The sequence below is a fragment of the Melanostigma gelatinosum genome (assembly GCF_949748355.1).
Source record: "Melanostigma gelatinosum genome assembly, chromosome: 8".
Taxonomy (NCBI): Eukaryota; Metazoa; Chordata; class Actinopteri; order Perciformes; family Zoarcidae; genus Melanostigma; species Melanostigma gelatinosum.
The window spans coordinates 27,107,996-27,128,539 of NC_136641.1; the positions used below are offsets into that span (position 1 = coordinate 27,107,996).

The window sequence follows — 20,544 nt, forward strand, 5'->3', positions numbered from 1 at the left end:
AAAGTTAAAAATATGATTGATGCCATTGCACCCACTAAAGTGAAGGTTGTCTCGGGTAAGCAAAGATCTCCTTGGAGAAATGCTACGCTGGTCAGAATAGAGAAACGAGAGTGTCGGAAAGCTGAGCGCAGGTGGCGAAAAACTAATCTCCAGGTTCACTGTGACATCTATAAAGAGAGACTTCGCAATTATAATTTGGAACTTAGAAATGCAAGGCAGTCATTCTTCTCTGACATCATAACCAAAAACAAGAACAACACACGCGCCTTATTTACTACCGTCGACAGGCTAACAAACCCTCCAGTGTCGGTAGCTGCTGAACTCCAATCCACCGGCATGCAATCAATCTGCCTCCTTTTTTACTTTACTTTAATTCAGAAAATTAGACAAGCAGTCAGTGCCTCCACACCAACCACAGGATATGTGTTGTCCCGATCTCTGAATAACATCCATTCAAATATCATGACACAATTTCATTCAATCGACCGTAGAAGCCTAGAAGACATCATACACCATCTGAAGTCATCCTCCTGCTGCTTGGATATTCTACCAACACACTTTTCAAAAATATTTCAAACTGCATGAGCACTGATCTCTTACATATTGTAAACACATCCCTTCTCTCAGGTGTCTTCCCACAAGCCCTAAAAACTGCAGTTATTAAACCACTCCTAAAGAAGGCTAGTTTAGACTCCGCAACGATGAAAAATTATAGGCCAATATCAAACCTCCCATTTTTAAGTAAAATAATTGAAAAAGCGGTTTTCCAACAGCTGACCGACTTCTTGGCCGTAAATAACTGCTTTGATGTTTTCCAGTCAGGCTTTCGACAGCACCACAGCACTCAAACTGCTCTTGTTAAGGTTTTCAACGACATCCACTTAAACATAGACAATGGCAGAAGTTCAGTCTTAGTGTTACTGGATCTCAGTGCTGCATTCGACACGGTCGACCATGCCATACTCCTAGAAAGACTAAACATCTGGGTGGGACTCTCTGGCACAGCACTTAACTGGTTTGAATCCTACTTGAAGGACGAGAATACTTTGTGTCTGTAGCTGATTACACATCAGAGCTGACTAAAATGACATGTGGTGTTCCCCAAGGTTCAATACTGGGGCCTCTTCTGTTCAACATCTACATGCTTCCACTAGCTCAGATTATGGAAAACAACAAAGTGTGTTATCATAATTATGCAGACGACACACAAATCTACATAACTATGTCACCAGGGGACTATAATCCCATACAAGGGCTGGGTAACTGCATTGAACAAACCAACAACTGGATGTGCCAGAATTTTCTTCAATTAAACAAAGACAAAACAGAAGTAATTGTTTTTGGTACCAAGGACGAACAATTGAAAATCACCGCTCAGCTTCAGTCACTGATGTTAAAACCCACAAACCAAGCCAGAAATCTAGGTGTAGTTATGGATTCAGACCTCAACCTGAACAGCCATATCAAGACAATTACAAAATCAGCCTCCTATCACCTGAAGAATATATCAAGGATTAGAGGACTTATGTCTCAACAGGATTTGGAAAAACTTGTCCACGCATTTATCTTCAGCAGACTGGACTACTGTAACGGTGTGTTTACAGGTCTCTGTAAAAAGTCCGTCAGAAAGCTGCAGCTGATTCAGAACGCTGCAGCTCGAGTCCTCACTAAGACCAGGAGGGTGGATCACATCACTCCAGTTCTGATGTCTTTGCACTGGCTTCCTGTCCAACAAAGAATTGACTTTAAAATCCTGCTGTTGGTTTACAAAGCACTGAATGGTTTAGGGCCAAAATACATCTCTGATCTGCTGCTACCTTACGAACCATCCCGACCCCTCAGGTCGTCTGGGACCGGTCTACTTCCTGTTCCCAGAGTCAGAACTAAACATGGAGAAGCAGCGTTCAGTTGTTCTGCTCCACATATCTGGAACAAAGTCCCAGAAAGCTGCAGGTCTGCTGAGACCCTCAGCTCATTTAAATCAAGATTGAAGACTGTTTTCTGCTGCCTTTAATTGAACCACGTTCAATTAATATATGAATCAATTTCCTGCATTTCTGCATTTTACTACTGTATTTTATTTCTTACACTGTTCTTAATTGCTGTTAAATCTCCTTTTCTTTTGCCTTATGCTTTGATGCTTTTAATGGTTTTAAAAGGACTGCACAATATATCGCCATTTCCTCCGGGACCGAGTTCGTGCAAGGCGTACACTATAAAACGCAGATCGGCAGAGATCTTTTCCAGACGTGGTTTGTGTGCGAGTAATTGCAGAATTGCGGCAGTGTATGGTTGATTGCGTGCAGCGTAATGTCTCAGGGAGACATCAATTATTGTTTCAATGTATGTTTTAAATCTCCTTTACTTTTTACTACTGAATTTTATTTCTTACACTGTTTCTTTAATTGTTTTTAAATCTCCTTTTCTTTTGCCTTATGTTTTGATGCTTTTAATGGTTTTATGTGAAGCACTTTGAATTACCTTGTTGTTGAAATGTGCTATACAAATAAACTTGCCTTGACTTGCCTTGCCTTACTACTCCGTCTCCACGGCAACAAGCAGACGTGATGACGTACGCAGCCTTCACCTGCCTTCACATAACGGCTCATCCAGAGCCGTTATTATTATTTTTATCGTTTTAAAGACGGGAAAGACCAATTATGGTCATTAATTGAATAAAATAAAATAATAAAAAAATATTATGATGTCAATTATGTAAAATTATGAATTAAATAATCACACGAATACATTTTGTAAAATATATAAATTAACCAACAATTTGTGAAATGATTTAGTACACTGTTAAAAGTCATTACTGTGTGATTTCGTTATTAGCTTTAATAATAACATTGCTGTTGCTTTTGGCGAATGTGTCTCTTCTGTTGTCCGTTATTTTATATCCTGTCATGGTTCTTTCCCGTTTGTTCGGTTGATTTTTAAGATTATATTTACTTTCGTTAACTTTGCAACAACAACAAAAAACCCGCTGTGTCCTTGAACGCAGCTCAGTTTACGTTACTCGTCAGCACACCGGACGACGCGTGCGCACATTGTTCATTTCCGGGTAGCTAACTCACAACACAACAGCAGAAGAAACCCACCTGGCTGTGCTGCTGCTGTTTCGTTCACTTATTTTGGTTTTTATTTCATTTTCTGGATCTGCGTTCACCCGCGGCTCGCTCCCGGGTGTCCTCGTGTCTCTCCATGCGCGCTCCCGTGTTTGTGACGCTGTGTGTTTGGGTGCTCAGCGATGCGACGGCTCGGCAGTTCAGTGAGGAGGAGATGGCTGCTGTCAGGTAAACAAACGCATCCAGAGAGAAGTACTCACATCCTATACTGCAGTACAGGTACTAATACCACACTGTGCAAATACTGCATTCAAAACCTTACTTAAGTATGCAAGTATAACCCACTAAAACCTGTCTTTAAGTAAAAGTATGCAAGTATAACCCACTAAAACCTGTCTTTAAGTAAAAGTATGCAAGTATAACCCACTAAAACCTGTCTTTAAGTAAAAGTATGCAAGTATAACCAACTAACACCTGTCTTTAAGTAAAAGTATGCAAGTATAACCAACTAACACCTGTCTTTAAGTAAAAGTATGCAAGTATAACCCACTAAAACCTGTCTTTAAGTAAAAGTATGCAAGTATAACCCACTAAAACCTGTCTTTAAGTAAAAGTATGCAAGTATAACCAACTAACACCTGTCTTTAAGTAAAAGTATGCAAGTATAACCCACTAACACCTGTCTTTAAGTAAAAGTATGCAAGTATAACCAACTAACACCTGTCTTTAAGTAAAAGTATGCAAGTATAACCAACTAACACCTGTCTTTAAGTAAAAGTATGCAAGTATAACCAACTAACACCTGTCTTTAAGTAAAAGTATGCAAGTATAACCAACTAACACCTGTCTTTAAGTAAAAGTATGCAAGTATAACCAACTAACACCTGTCTTTAAGTAAAAGTATGCAAGTATAACCAACTAACACCTGTCTTTAAGTAAAAGTATGCAAGTATAACCCACTAAAACCTGTCTTTAAGTAAAAGTATGCAAGTATAACCCACTAAAACCTGTCTTTAAGTAAAAGTATGCAAGTATAACCAACTAACACGTCTTTAAGTAAAAGTATGCAAGTATAACCAACTAACACCTGTCTTTAAGTAAAAGTATGCAAGTATAACCCACTAAAACCTGTCTTTAAGTAAAAGTATGCAAGTATAACCCACTAAAACCTGTCTTTAAGTAAAAGTATGCAAGTATAACCAACTAACACGTCTTTAAGTAAAAGTATGCAAGTATAACCAACTAACACCTGTCTTTAAGTAAAAGTATGCAAGTATAACCAACTAACACCTGTCTTTAAGTAAAAGTATGCAAGTATAACCCACTAAAACCTGTCTTTAAGTAAAAGTATGCAAGTATAACCCACTAAAACCTGTCTTTAAGTAAAAGTATGCAAGTATAACCAACTAACACGTCTTTAAGTAAAAGTATGCAAGTATAACCAACTAACACCTGTCTTTAAGTAAAAGTATGCAAGTATAACCAACTAACACCTGTCTTTAAGTAAAAGTATGCAAGTATAACCCACTAAAACCTGTCTTTAAGTAAAAGTATGCAAGTATAACCCACTAAAACCTGTCTTTAAGTAAAAGTATGCAAGTATAACCAACTAACACCTGTCTTTAAGTAAAAGTATGCAAGTATAACCAACTAACACCTGTCTTTAAGTAAAAGTATGCAAGTATAACCAACTAACACCTGTCTTTAAGTAAAAGTATGCAAGTATAACCAACTAACACCTGTCTTTAAGTAAAAGTATGCAAGTATAACCCACTAAAACCTGTCTTTAAGTAAAAGTATGCAAGTATAACCAACTAACACGTCTTTAAGTAAAAGTATGCAAGTATAACCAACTAACACCTGTCTTTAAGTAAAAGTATGCAAGTATAACCAACTAACACCTGTCTTTAAGTAAAAGTATGCAAGTATAACCCACTAAAACCTGTCTTTAAGTAAAAGTATGCAAGTATAACCCACTAAAACCTGTCTTTAAGTAAAAGTATGCAAGTATAACCAACTAACACGTCTTTAAGTAAAAGTATGCAAGTATAACCAACTAACACCTGTCTTTAAGTAAAAGTATGCAAGTATAACCAACTAACACCTGTCTTTAAGTAAAAGTATGCAAGTATAACCCACTAAAACCTGTCTTTAAGTAAAAGTATGCAAGTATAACCCACTAAAACCTGTCTTTAAGTAAAAGTATGCAAGTATAACCAACTAACACCTGTCTTTAAGTAAAAGTATGCAAGTATAACCAACTAACACCTGTCTTTAAGTAAAAGTATGCAAGTATAACCAACTAACACCTGTCTTTAAGTAAAAGTATGCAAGTATAACCAACTAACACCTGTCTTTAAGTAAAAGTATGCAAGTATAACCCACTAAAACCTGTCTTTAAGTAAAAGTATGCAAGTATAACCCACTAAAACCTGTCTTTAAGTAAAAGTATGCAAGTATAACCCACTAAAACCTGTCTTTAAGTAAAAGTATGCAAGTATAACCAACTAACACCTGTCTTTAAGTAAAAGTATGCAAGTATAACCCACTAAAACCTGTCTTTAAGTAAAAGTATGCAAGTATAACCCACTAAAACCTGTCTTTAAGTAAAAGTATGCAAGTATAACCAACTAACACCTGTCTTTAAGTAAAAGTATGCAAGTATAACCAACTAACACCTGTCTTTAAGTAAAAGTATGCAAGTATAACCAACTAACACCTGTCTTTAAGTAAAAGTATGCAAGTATAACCAACTAACACCTGTCTTTAAGTAAAAGTATGCATAAATAAACCCGCCTGCAGGTTTCATCTGTTGTCTCGTGTAACTGGAACTCTGAGACATTAACCTGCTTCATTCTTCAGACAGCGCATCAAATCCATGTTCTACCACGCCTACAACAGCTACCTTGACCACGCTTTCCCCTACGACGAGCTCCGCCCACTCACCTGTGACGGACAGGACACCTGGGGCAGGTAAGGTGACATCATCGGGTTTTGGTCCAACAATACCCCAAAACTGCTAAAGTTAAAGAAGGTACTGCAGTGTGTTGCTCTATGAACGTCACAGGTCGATTTATTTCATTTAACTTGTAATTAATGTAACTTTATTTTACTACTTCTCTCATTTTTTATATTCTTAATGTTTTTTTTTCACTTCCTTTCACGTATATATTTAATCATATAGTGTCGTTTGATTGTCTATTTGCTGTTTCAATGTGTTGAATTTTTATTTTTCATTAAAAAACTCTTTGAGAGACGTCTCTTGTATGAAAAGCGCTCTATGAATAAAGTTTATTGTTGTTAATCTTTTTCTTTACACTTAGATTCTTGTGTGACGAGAAAACCTATTTTGAAGTTTTTACAATTTGATAAGTTTGATGTCTTTTCTTTCAGAAATCCAAACACTTGAAACATTTCCTTATTAGTGTATTAATACACTAATTTATACGAAGTTATATTTTTTTCTTCACCCCCTTTATATGCGTTTTGTTTAAATGTATTTTTGTTTAGATTTTGGCTTTTAAACTTAAATTTCTCTCAATTCGTCAAATCCTGTTCTTGTATAACGTCTTGTTATATTTTGCTGATGATATTAATATTTTCTCAAATAAACAGAATTGTTGAATAATGAATTGTTCCTCCGTCTTTGCTCAACAGTTTCTCGCTCACTCTGATCGATGCTCTCGACACTCTGCTGGTAAGGTCTGACAAAGATTCACCGATGATTTGACGGCACGTTTAATGCTGTAAACGTCTTTCATTCACATCTGATTATTAGCAGAAAACAACCGTCTCTTGAGTTAAAGCATGTTCAAGAGCAGTGCTGCGTTCAGGTGTTGTTTGATAAATGTTCCTCTGAAGGTTTTGGGGAACCACACAGAGTTCCAGCGCGTGGCGTCGCTCCTCCAGGACACCGTGGACTTCGACATCGACGTCAACGCCTCGGTGTTCGAAACCAACATCAGAGGTAAAGACGACGAATGAACCGGTGTTACTACAATCTTTATGTGCAGGAGTCGAACTGTGTGTGTGTGTGTGTGTGTGTGTGTGTGTGTGTGTGTGTGTAGTGGTGGGTGGTCTGCTGTCTGCTCACCTGTTGTCAGGTAGAGCTAAGATGGACCTGGAGCCCGGTTGGCCGTGTTCAGGACCTCTGCTGAGGATGGCCGAGGACGCCGCCAGGAAACTGTTGCCTGGTAATAAAACACACACACACACAGAATACACAGCACGTTGCAGTAACAGGAATACTGCTCGTAGAAAGTATTTGTGGTGAAAGGAAACTCCTTCATGCGTTCAACAGTACACAGACGCTTACTTTACATACATTCTTTTATCGCATTAATAATCATTGTAACAACCAGATAAATATGAACTGACAGAAATAAGAAGTCGCTGCTTCAGCACCACAGACAGCGACGTGGATCGATCAACACATAGATAACAGAATAATCATTAAAGTTACTTATCAAGGAAATAAATACATGAAATATCTTTGGGTTTTGGACTCAGACAGAAGTAAATATAAACGTTAATGTTGCACGGTGTACCGATACTAAAAAGGTACCGCGGTACCAGTACGTTAAAAACGATACGATTCAGCATATTTTTAGTTTCGATACTTTATTAAAATAGGCGCGATCAGAGCGAACTGGCTGCTCCGCTCCCTGTCATGCTGCCTGCAGGCATTGACTGCAAGGGGGCGGGGCTGCAAGGGGGTGGGGCTGCAAGGGGGCGGGGCTGCAAGGGGGCGGGGCTGCCCAGCGCTGTATTACAGATACATTTATCTGTAATACAGATAAATATACCAGTATCGTATTTGTGGTGTTGTATCGAATTCTGGTGTCGTAAGTATCGGTATCGTGATACTTCTCGCAGGTATCTTATCGAAGTCATCATTTTGGTATCGTGACAACCCTAGACTATCTTTCAACGTCTCAATGATTCGTGTATTACTTAATAATAATGAGTTTATGCTCCAGATACTTTAAACTAGATTGTTCTGTAATCTTTTGAGCTCTGAATGTATTTATTTTAACACTAAATTCTTTTATTGATGTCATTTGTTGGTTTGTTTTCAATGTTTTTAACGTTTTACAGTTTTGTTTCTGTGTTTTATGCCATCAGGACGATGAGGTTATCCTGGATAAAAAAAATAAATATAAATTAAAATGATATGAATGTAGAAAATAAAATAAAGTAAAGTCAGAATAATGGAGCCTGTGCTGTAACACGTTGAAATGGTTCCAGCGTTCCAGACCCCCACCGGGATGCCGTACGGTACCGTGAACCTGCTGAAGGGAGTCAGTCCCACAGAGACGACCGTCACCTGCACCGCCGCCGTGGGAACCTTCATCCTGGAGTTCGCCACGCTGAGCCGGCTGACGGGAGACGAGACCTTCGAGAACGTGGCCCGCCAAGCCCTGAGAGCCCTGTGGAGGACCAGATCTGACATCGGGCTGGTAACTAGTCCACCTGTCTGCCTGCCTTGAGTTCAGTAATCCTGGAAACATGTCAATAGAACCGCAGTAGCTTTTTACTTGAACCTTCACACATATTAACTGCCTAGAAACATCTAACGGCCAATAAAACACAAAACTGCTGATTTACAGTTCTTTCTAGTGGAGAAAGGTAAAGAACAAGAGGACTCTTTGGACACCTGTCTGTCTGACTACCTGTCTGTCTGTCTACCTGTCTGTCTGACTACCTGTCTACCTGTCTGTCTGTCTGACTACCTGTCTGCCTGTCCGTCTGTCCGTCTGTCTGTCTACCTGTCTGACTACCTGTCTGTCGGTCCATCTACCTGTCCGACTACCTGTCCGACTACCTGTCCGACTGTCTGCCCGTCTGTCTGTCCGTCTGTCTGACTACCTGTCTGACTACCTGTCTGTCGGTCCATCTACCTGTCCGACTACCTGTCCGACTACCTGTCCGACTGTCTGCCCGTCTGTCTGTCCGTCTGTCTGACTACCTGTCTGTCTACCTGTCTGACTACCTGTCTGTCGGTCCGACTACCTGTCCGACTACCTGTCCGTCTACCTGTCCGTCTACCTGTCCGTCTACCTGTCCGACTACCTGTCCGACTACCTGTCCGACTACCTGTCTGTCTGCCTGTCCAGGTGGGGAACCACATCGACATCCTGTCTCAGAAGTGGGTGGCTCAGGACGCCGGCATCGGAGCCGGGGTCGACTCCTACTTTGAGTATCTGGTGAAGGGAGCCATCCTGCTGCAGGACGAGGAGCTGCTCGACATGTTCACGGGTAACGACGATCACAACAACAACAACAAGCACAACAACAGCAAGCACAACCACCACAACAACAACAACAGCAACAACAGCAAGCACAACAACAACAACAGCAAGCACAGCGAGGCACCACACGACCTACATTGACACCAGTTTGTTGTTCTCAGAGTACGACCGAGCCATTCAGAACTACACCCGGTTCGACGACTGGTACCTGTGGGTCCAGATGCACAAAGGCACCGTCTCCATGCCCGTCTTCCAGTCTCTGGAGGCCTTCTGGCCGGGCCTGCAGGTAACAGACCTGAACACACACGCACACAGTCCTGACTCGAGGCACGAATATCCATGTTTCCTTCTCTGTGTGTCTCAGTCTCTGCTGGGGAACCTGGACAGCGCCGTGAGAACTTTCCAGAACTATTACTCGGTGTGGAGACAGTTTGGAGGTCTGCCGGAGTTTTACAGCATCCCTCAGGGTTACACTGTGGACAAGAGAGAGGGGTACCCGCTGAGACCGGGTCAGTCCGCCAACCAAATATCAGCACACGTGGACGAAATGTCACAAGTTGAATAAACCTGCAGGCTTTTATTTTGAAACTCCGGAAGCCTTCAGTGAGTGTTCCTGTGTGTGTTTGTTCCAGAGTTGATCGAGAGCGCCATGTACCTGTTCAGGGCGACAGGTGACCACACCTACCTCCAGCTGGGCCTCGACGCTCTGGAGTCCATCGAGAAGATCACCAAGACGCCCTGCGGATACGCCAGCGTGAGGCCAGAGAGACATTAGTCTGACGTTAACGTAGCCGTAAATATAAAAACCTGCCTCTAACCAACCACGTGTCCTCCTTGTGTCCTCAATTGTCCTCCTTGTGTCCTCACTTGTCCTCACTTGTCCTATTTGTGTGTCCTCCTTGTGTCCTCACTTGTCCTCCTTGTGTCCTCAATTGTCCTTCTGTCCTCAATTGTCCTCATTGTGTCCTCACTTGTCCTCCTTGTCTGTCCTTGTGTCCTCACTTTTCCTCCTTGTGTGTCCTCACTTTTCCTCCTTGTGTGTCCTCACTTGTCCTCCTTGTCTGTCCTCCTTGTGTCCTCACTTGTCCTCCTTGTCTGTCCTTGTGTCCTCACTTGTCCTCCTTGTGTCCTCACTTTTCCTCCTTGTGTGTCCTCCTCGTGTCCTCACTTGTCCTCCTTGTGTCCTCATGTCTCCACATCCTACTTATTGTGTCTTCACTAATGACTTTAAAAGTCGGTGGATCGTGTTGAGTCCACTGTGGCTGCAGCATTCGAGTATTAATACACAATAACTGATGTATTCGAGGAGTTGATTGATCATTTAGTCCATGAGACGTTCAACGTGCAATTCTAAAAACAGGAAATCTTCAACCGGATGATTTCGTCTTTCAATGCTTCTTGACTGAAGAAGCATTGAATGAATTGCTTGTTGTGGTTGCAGGTGAAAGACCTGCGAGATCACCAGCTGGACAACCGGATGGAGTCCTTCTTCCTGGCTGAGACCATCAAGTACCTCTACCTGCTCTTTGACCCCGCCCACTTCCTGCACGGCGGGGGGGCGGAGGGGGCCGGGTCGTGGGAGGAAGGCGGCGATGGCCGGCGGTGCGTTTTGGGGGCGGGGGGGTTCATCTTCAACACGGAGGCTCACCCTCTGGACCCGGCGGCGCTCTACTGCTGCGGACGCCACGCTCGGGACCGCCAGGAGCTCCGGGACGTCCTGCTCGGCCTGTCGGAGCCCGGCGGCCAATCGAAGCCCGGACGGCCGGAAGACCCGCCTCCCGGCCAATCGGAGAGCATCGCTCTGAAGCCGGGCGAGAGGAAGACGAACCCCTCGCTGTCCTGTCCCGTTCAGCCGTTCAGCGCCCGGCTCGCCGTCCTGGGACAGGTTTTCACCGACGACGCCTGAACTCATCGTGACTCTGGAAGACGGAGACAGACGGACTCAGATGTTTACGTTTATCAATCAATAATTCATGAACAGATTCAGCAGCTTCCATAAAGCTGATTCTTTTTGTTCTCGTGATGAACTCAAAGTCGCTGCGTCGACTCTCGTTGCTCTGATTTAAACTGAAGGTTGAAATATATATTTTTATTTATTAGAAATCTTGTGGTTGTTTTGTGATTTGTCATGTTGAATGTAAGATAGAAGATATGACGACTGTTCATTCTCGTGTCAGAGTTCTACAAAGATTACAAAAAGAAGACATTTAAACTTTTATGAGCGATAGAGTAATAATTATTAAGTGTGATAAGAGTAACACTGACACCTGTGAGAAATAGAATCGCCATAAGAGGAATGTAAATAACAACAACAACATATATAAAGTGTATACGAAGTGTACTGACACCAGTGTGTCCTGCAGGTCCTACTGCACATGAAGTCATGCTTGAGTCATGTGATGACGCTGATGAAGATCATGAGATTGAGTTGAAAGCTCCGCCCTCAACACGTCTGTAGTGGTTGAACGCTGCCAGCAGGAGGCGGTAGACTCACTCCTGCAGAGACCTCCACCGACGGTTTTAGGGGGACCGAGACTGTTTTATCTTCAATTGTGCACAAAATAATTTACTTTCCAAAGAATATGTATTTCTGACTGAGCGATGAATAAAATAACTGATTCCTCCTGTCCTTTCCTCCCTCCTCATCGCTCCTCTTCCTCCTCTCTATGGGTGTGGTTCTCCTCTTTTATTTGACCTTTGCTCCTCCATCCCTCCTCCCTCAATTCTCTTTTGTCTTTTAAAATGGTTATTGTCTTGTTCTCCATCTGTGTCTCCTTCTTTCCTCCCTTCCTCATTCTTGGTCATTTTTATTTTTACTCCCAAACCTCAGATGTCTTTCCTCCTTCTCCTCCCTTTTCCCTTCTTCCTTTCCTTTCTTTCTTTGGCCCATCTTTACTTCCACGCCTTTCCTTCTTACTTCCTTTTATTCGTCCTTTCTCCTTCTCTTCATCACTAAACTCAAGAATCTCCTTTTTTCACACTTCTAACGTCCTTTTTTCTCTTTTCCTTCCTTCACTCGTGCAGGTCTCCCTTCTTTCCTTCCTTCCTTGGCTCCTCCAGGTCTTTTTCCCCTCCTTTCCTCCTTTCCTTCCTTTCCTCCTCCGAGTCTATTTCTCCTCCCTCCCTCCCTCCCTCTCAGGGTGTGTCTCAGTATTGATGACTCCATCATGAGTGTTTCCTTGAGTTCAGTCCAAAGCTTTCAAACCGCTTCGACTCCTCATTCTTCTGTCTCTACTTGATTCTACTGCATCTCTATTCATTGTCATTATCATTATTATGATTATTATTATTATTTATTAGATTTCACGCGATTTAAACTTCACTTTTTACTTATTTTACACTTCAACTGCTTTCAGCAGCTGCACAAATGTCCACTTTCATCTCTTAAAGTTATTGTTCAGTTAACAGACAGACGATGAAAGTACTTCTGACACTAGTATCAGTACTACTACTGACACTAGTATCAGTACTACTACTACTACTGATACTAGTATCAGTAGTAGTAGTACTCCTGACACTAGCATCAGTAGCACGACTACTGACACTAGTAGTCGCTCTCTCTGTCTCTCTCTCTTGCTCTCTTGCTCTCTGTCTCTCTCTCTGTCTCTCGCTCTCTCTCTCTCTTGCTCTCTCTGTCTCTCGCTCTCTCTCGCTCTGTCTCTCGCTCTCTCTCGCTCTGTCTTTCGCTCTCTCTCTCTCTTGCTCTCTCTCGCTCTGTCTCTCGCTCTCTCTCGCTCTGTCTCTCGCTCTCTGTCTCTCGCTCTCTCTCTCTCTTGCTCTCTCTCTCTCTTGCTCTCTCTGTCTTTCGCTCAATCTTGCTCTCTGTCTCTCTCTTGCGCTCTCTCTCGCTCTCTCTGTCTCTCTCTTGCTCTCTCTCTCTCTTGCTCTCTCTCTCTCTTGCTCTCTCTGTCTCGCGCTCTCTGTCTCTCTTGCTCTCTCTCGCTCTCTCTCTCCCCCTCTCTCTCTGTCTCTCGCTCTCTCTCTCTCTCTCTCTCTCTCGCTGTCTCTCGCTCTCTTTCTCTGTCTCTCGCTCTCTGTCTCGCTCTCTCTCTCTCTCTCTTGCTCTCTCGCTCTCTCTCTTTCTCCCCCTCTCTCTCTCTGTCTCTCACTCTCTTTCTCTGTCTCTCGCTCTCGCTCTCTCTCTCTCGCTCTCTCTCTCCATCACACCGACTGAAGATTCACCTCCAGTCTTTATGCTAAGCTAGGCCACCTGAACGTCTCAATAAACGTATTTCACAAAAGGTTTAACTGTTCCTTTAAGAACAAGAACTTAATCTAGTAAGAAGAAACGAGGAAAAACATATTTCGTGACGTTAGACTTCTGCAGTGTATCAAACTAATTCAAGAATCCTTCTTTTGAAGGGTGACATGATGACGTCTTCACGGTGAGATCATTTATTTCCACACGTTCCCGAGACAGGAGGAGCTCCCGTTGTCGCCGTCTGTGTCTGTTTATTAACTGTGGAGTCCCAGTGGGATTCTCCTCTCAGCTGGTCCTTTAACTCATGTCACTCCACAGATATTTATTTACAGAAAAGTCCAGAAAGTATCTGAGGAGCTGTTAGTTCTTTAAGTGAAGCCAAAGCTTCACGTGTTAAAGCTGCATTCTCTCTAATGTCCACCAGGGGGCGACTCCTCTGGTTGTATAGAAGTCTATAGAAAATGACTCTACTTCTCTCTTGATTTATTACCTCAGTAAACATTGTAAACATGAGTTTATGTCTCAATCTCTAGTTTCAAGTCTTCTTCAATACAGCATGATGTTCATTTAGTACATTATGCTCCATTTAGAGTCACACAGACCATAAAGCAGGGGATGCTTTAGGGCGGGGCTACACAGTGATTGACAGGTCTCTTCTATACGGCGTCTCTACGTCACTCCTCAGTCCAGATAGGGTCACTTCCTGTTCACTGGTGTCGAGGGGTCGGGTCTCTGAACGCCGGGCGAGGTTCTTGCAGACCGGTAAACGTTCAGAGTCGGTTGTGAAGGTTTTGACATCGTCTCTAAGGAGTGGTCAACTTCTTGTACTCATGACATCATCACTGAGCATGTGCAGCAGTGCAGACAGGTCCAGGAACAGATGATGATGGTGATAATGGGACACACACACACACACACACACACACACACACACACAGAGGCCATGTTACACTTACGCTGGTCTACTCACAAGTTGCATAATGTTAGCATTTGACTCGAGGTCTCTGAACTAATCACTCTGAAGAAGGTCCACACCCTACACACACACACACACACACACACACACAGACTCATCTGTTAGCCATCAGCAGCCAGTCAATGACAACAGACTCACATGGGCTGGGCTCAGTGCACTCACACACGATCACATACTATTCGTATGATGTATGGATGTGTGTGTGTGTGTGTGTGTGTGTGCGTGTGTATGGATGTGTGTGTGTGTGTGTATGTGTATGTGTGCAGCTGTGAGATATGGAGCATTTACCTCTCGGCCCAGTTTAACATCAGTCCCATGTGTGACTGGAGGGGGATTCCAGCCACAATCTCATTCTTTTACTTCTGTATTTTGTGTCTTTTTGTTCTTGCACAGTGATGATTGACTCTGTTTTGTAAAGATTTAATCTGATCAATCCTTAAATTCAACCTCTCACAGGATCATTGACTTTGATCAAACGTTATCCAGCAGAGGGACCTCTAATCCAGCTGGGAATTACAATCATACAACCAATACATATACTGGTCTTCTCCCAGTCTGCTGGGTCCAGAACCAGAGGGGCGTTTACTGACCTATTTTATATCAGAGAACTAAACGTTAAATCTCATGGAAGCTTGTGTCAAACACAGCTTCTGTTTTTTTTGCAACCAGTGAACAGGAAGTGACCATATCTGGACTGAGGAGTGACGTAGAGACGCCGTATAGTAGAGACCTGTCAATCAGCGTGTAGCCCCGCCCTAAAGCATCCCCTGCTTTATGGTCTGTGTGACTCTAAATGGACCATAATGTACTAAATGAACATCATGCTGTATTGAAGAAGACTTGAAACTAGAGATTGAGACATAAACTCATGTTTACAATGTTTACTGAGGGAATAAATCAAGAGAGAAGTAGAGTCATTTTCTATAGACTTCTATACAACCAGAGGAGTCGCCCCCTGGTGGACACTAGAGAGAATGCAGCTTTAACACATGAAGCTTTGGAGAACTCTAGAGAACCGGAGGTTGACGCCTCCTTTTAGTGTCACAAGTTTCTTTTCAAATTGTATGCAAATTTTTAACAACTTTGACGCAAACATTTTAAATAATAGCAGGAAAACTACCTTTTTGTTTTCTGGAGATACCAAAACTGGCGATCTCCAGATAACGACATGAAAGAACATGTTTGAATCATGCGGTTAAGGGCTTCCGTAGAAATGAGCTTTTGCACAAATTCTGAACACTTGAAAGACATTTTATATTTTCACCATCGTTCAGAATGAGTCATCGGTTCTGTTCTCACCTGCAGCGCTGTGAGCAGCTCTTTCCCCGCTGCTTCGGTTGACATCTGGTCTCGTGTTTCTCGAGACCTCGTCCCGTCTCACCGACCGCGCTGAGAACACGAGAGAACTTGTTCTTGGCTCGTCTCCACCAAGCTGGAGGCTGTGACTCCACCTTAAAAACAGAGATCTGACAGGACGTGATTCACTTTGATTCTTATCTTCTGTTGCTCTCAGTGTTTAAATACCGGACGATAGATACACCAACAACAGTGGAAAATGAGAAGATGATTCAAAGCTTCCTGATAACTTCAGCTCGTATCTGAAAGGTGACACAAACTCTTCTTCTTCTTCTTCTTCTTCTTCTTCTTCTTCTTCTTCTTCTTCTTCTTCTTCTTCTTCTTCTTCTTCTTCTTCTTCTTCTTCTTCTTCTTCTTCTTCTTCTTCTTCTTCTTCTTCTTCTTCTTCTTCTTCTTCTTCTTCTTCTTCTTCTTCTTCTTCTTCTTCTTCTTCTTCTTCTTCTTCTTCTTCTTCTTCTTCTTCATGTGAGGAAGGTTAAGTCTTCGTTTATTCAGTCTGGTTCTGATTTTACTCCTCACACAACAGGAAAACACTGAGATATTTCAAATCGATCTTTCATCGTTTCGCTTATTTTTATATCTTCTAAACATTTCTGAGAGTTTTTAGATCATAAATATTAAAGTGGTGATTAGTTTATCGCTGATAAAAACACTGAAACAAACATGGACGCCTCGCTGCCTGTTATTAATTAATAACACATTTAATGGAGTTGTATCATCACTACAAAGTGCGCGTGTGTGTGTGTGTGTGTGTGTGTGTGTGTGTGTGTGTGTGTGTGTGTGTGACAGTGAGGTCAGGACACACATGTGCCGTGTCTCCCTGCAGACCGACATGAGGTCGGTGTTACGGAGCAAACGGTGACCCACAGGATTCAGTTTCATGTGTTCACCGCCTCTGCTTCCTCCAACACACACACACACACACACACACACACACACACACACACACACACTCACACTCACACTCACTCTCACTCTCACACACACACACACACACACACACACACACACACACACACACACACACACACACACACACACACACACACACACACTGAGGAATGTGTTGTACAGTGAAATGCGAGCCTGTGGGTACAGCTGGGTGTGTTATGATGTGATGTACTTGGCTGAAAACAATGAAAACAATGAAAACAGCTTTAAGACAGCGCTCAGACTCAGGGTCTCTAATTAACACACACACACACACACACACACACACACACACACACACGCACACGCACACACGCACACGCACACACACACACACGGGGTAAAGTCTCGTCTTATATTTGAATTTATTCTCTGAATGTATCGTCTATATTTATTGACAGTCAGGGGGAGAGAGACAGAGAGAGACAGAGGGGGAGAGAGACAAAGGGGGAGAGAGACAGAGAGAGACAGAGGGGGAGAGAGACAAAGGGGGAGAGAGACAGAGAGAGACAGAGGGGGAGAGAGACAAAGGGGGAGAGAGACAGAGAGAGACAAAGGGGGAGAGAGACAGAGGGGGAGAGAGACAAAGGGGGAGAGAGACAGAGAGAGACAGAAGGGGAGAGAGACAAAGGGGGAGAGCGACAGAGAGAGACAGAAGGGGAGAGAGACAAAGGGGGAGAGAGACAGAGAGAGACAGAGGGGGAGAGAGACAAAGGGGGAGAGAGACAGAGAGAGACAGAAGGGGAGAGAGACAAAGGGGGAGAGAGACAGAGAGAGACAGAGGGGGAGAGAGACAAAGGGGGAGAGAGACAGAGAGAGACAGAAGGGGAGAGAGACAAAGGGGGAGAGAGACAGAGAGAGACAGAGGGGGAGAGAGACAAAGGGGGAGAGAGACAGAGAGAGACAGAGGGGGAGAGAGACAAAGGGGGAGAGAGACAGAGGGGGAGAGAGACAAAGGGGGAGAGAGACAGAGAGAGACAGAGGGGGAGAGAGACAAAGGGGGAGAGAGACAGAGAGAGACAGAGGGGGAGAGAGACAAAGGGGGAGAGAGACAGAGAGAGACAGAAGGGGAGAGAGACAAAGGGGGAGAGAGACAGAGAGAGACAGAAGGGGAGAGAGACAAAGGGGGAGAGAGACAGAGAGAGACAGAGGGGGAGAGAGACAAAGGGGGAGAGAGACAGAGAGAGACAGAAGGGGAGAGAGACAAAGGGGGAGAGAGACAGAGAGAGACAGAGGGGGAGAGAGACAAAGGGGGAGAGAGACAGAGAGAGACAGAGGGGGAGAGAGACAAAGGGGGAGAGAGACAGAGGGGGAGAGAGACAAAGGGGGAGAGAGACAGAGAGAGACAGAAGGGGAGAGAGACAAAGGGGGAGAGCGACAGAGAGAGACAGAAGGGGAGAGAGACAAAGGGGGAGAGAGACAGAGAGAGACAGAGGGGGAGAGAGACAAAGGGGGAGAGAGACAGAGAGAGACAGAAGGGGAGAGAGACAATGGGGGAGAGAGACAGAGAGAGACAGAGGGGGAGAGAGACAAAGGGGGAGAGAGACAGAGAGAGACAGAAGGGGAGAGAGACAAAGGGGGAGAGAGACAGAGAGAGACAGAGGGGGAGAGAGACAAAGGGGGAGAGAGACAGAGAGAGACAGAGGGGGAGAGAGACAAAGGGGGAGAGAGACAGAGGGGGAGAGAGACAAAGGGGGAGAGAGACAGAGAGAGACAGAGGGGGAGAGAGACAAAGGGGGAGAGAGACAGAGAGAGACAGAGGGGGAGAGAGACAAAGGGGGAGAGAGACAGAGAGAGACAGAAGGGGAGAGAGACAAAGGGGGAGAGAGACAGAGAGAGACAGAAGGGGAGAGAGACAAAGGGGGAGAGAGACAGAGAGAGACAGAGGGGGAGAGAGACAAAGGGGGAGAGAGACAGAGAGAGACAGAAGGGGAGAGAGACAAAGGGGGAGAGAGACAGAGAGAGACAGAGGGGGAGAGAGACAAAGGGGGAGAGAGACAGAGAAAGACAGAGGGGGAGAGAGACAAAGGGGGAGAGAGACAGAGGGGGAGAGAGACAAAGGGGGAGAGAGACAGAGAGAGACAGAAGGGGAGAGAGACAAAGGGGGAGAGCGACAGAGAGAGACAGAAGGGGAGAGAGACAAAGGGGGAGAGAGACAGAGAGAGACAGAGGGGGAGAGAGACAAAGGGGGAGAGAGACAGAGAGAGACAGAGGGGGAGAGAGACAAAGGGGGAGAGAGACAGAGAGAGACAGAAGGGGAGAGAGACAAAGGGGGAGAGAGACAGAGAGAGACAGAGGGGGAGAGAGACAAAGGGGGAGAGAGACAGAGAGAGACAGAGGGGGAGAGAGACAAAGGGGGGGAGAGACAGAGGGGGAGAGAGACAAAGGGGGAGAGAGACAGAAGGGGAGAGAGACAAAGGGGGAGAGCGACAGAGAGAGACAGAAGGGGAGAGAGACAAAGGGGGAGAGAGACAGAGAGAGACAGAAGGGGAGAGAGACAAAGGGGGAGAGAGACAGAGAGAGACAGAGGGGGAGAGAGACAAAGGGGGAGAGAGACAGAAGGGGAGAGAGACAAAGGGGGAGAGAGACAAAGGGGGAGAGAGACAGAGAGAGACAGAGGGGGAGAGAGACAAAGGGGGAGAGAGACAAAGGGGGAGAGAGACAGAGAGAGACAGAGGGGGAGAGAGACAAAGGGGGATAGAGACAGAGGGGGAGAGAGACAAAGGGGGAGAGAGACAGAGAGAGACAGAAGGGGAGAGAGACAAAGGGGGAGAGAGACAGAGAGAGACAGAGGGGGAGAGAGACAAAGGGGGAGAGAGACAGAGAGAGGGGGAGTGTATTTATATATATATATATATATATAAATATATATATTTATATATATATATATAAATATATATATTTATATATATATATATATATATATATATATATACATATATATATACATACAGTATATATATATGTATATATATTTATATATATATATATACATACAGTATATATATATTTATATATATCTATATATATATAAATATAAATATATATATATATATATAAATATATATATTTATATATATATATATACAGTATATATATATATATATTTATATATATATATATATAAATATATATATACTGTATGTATATATAAATACAAATGAATCAATAATAAAACACTTTGAACTACACCTCTTATCTTTTTACACATAATCTTTTTGACAGCAGGCTGTACGTTTGTTGATCACGAGCGAGTCAATAAAGTTCTTTATTCAAAAAGTGTGAATCACTGCAACCACAAGAGGTCTTTGGGTAAACAGTCATAAATAAGAACAGAACACATTGATTCTAGTGCGAGAGGTTAACGTGGACACACACACACACGCACACACACACACACGCACACACACACACGATCTCCCCACAGACTGGTGGACATAATATAATATTCATTAATAATAGTTAATATTTCAAAATGAGCTCCAGCTGAACCAACGACATCAGTAAAATAATAACAATGTAATATATGATATAAATACTTTCACTATATTTGACTGATTATGCTGACGTACTTTTACTGAAGTAAAGTATCTGAGTACTTCCTGTTAAAAAGATAAACTTTACAGCTTTAACATTGGAAGATGTAGCGTCTTCAATGAGCTTATGAACATCTGTGTGTTTCAGATGAACAATAGAACTCTTTAAATGTTGAGCCAATAAAATAAATTGAAGTTGAAGAAGAAGAAGGGAAATGAAAGAAAT

The 20,544-nt window shown here is 43.4% G+C and overlaps 1 protein-coding gene across 1 annotated transcript; it reads left to right on the forward strand.

The window, feature by feature from the left end:
• Positions 1-3,074: 3,074 nt before the first annotated feature.
• edem2 (ER degradation enhancer, mannosidase alpha-like 2) lies at positions 3,075-11,422 on the forward strand. The gene is made up of 11 exons (XM_079272838.1): positions 3,075-3,296; positions 5,931-6,041; positions 6,726-6,765; positions 6,930-7,035; positions 7,136-7,261; positions 8,316-8,527; positions 9,185-9,326; positions 9,481-9,605; positions 9,684-9,828; positions 9,952-10,073; positions 10,761-11,422. Exons 1-11 carry the CDS (start codon positions 3,205-3,207, stop codon positions 11,223-11,225), a joined length of 1,686 nt encoding a protein of 561 aa, XP_079128964.1. The 5' UTR covers positions 3,075-3,204; the 3' UTR covers positions 11,226-11,422.
• The last annotated feature ends 9,122 nt before the right edge of the window (positions 11,423-20,544 follow it).

What these genes read in the sequence shown, in the direction of transcription:
- edem2 (XM_079272838.1), top strand. Translation starts at nt 3,205, where the DNA reads ATGCGCGCTCCCGTGTTTGTGACGCTGTGTGTTTGGGTGCTCAGCGAT. An exon ending in ATGCTCTCGACACTCTGCTG is followed by an intron (nt 6,766 to 6,929) that starts GTAAGGTCTGAC and finishes GTTCCTCTGAAG; the next exon opens with GTTTTGGGGAACCACACAGA. An exon ending in CGCCCTGCGGATACGCCAGC is followed by an intron (nt 10,074 to 10,760) that starts GTGAGGCCAGAG and finishes TTGTGGTTGCAG; the next exon opens with GTGAAAGACCTGCGAGATCA.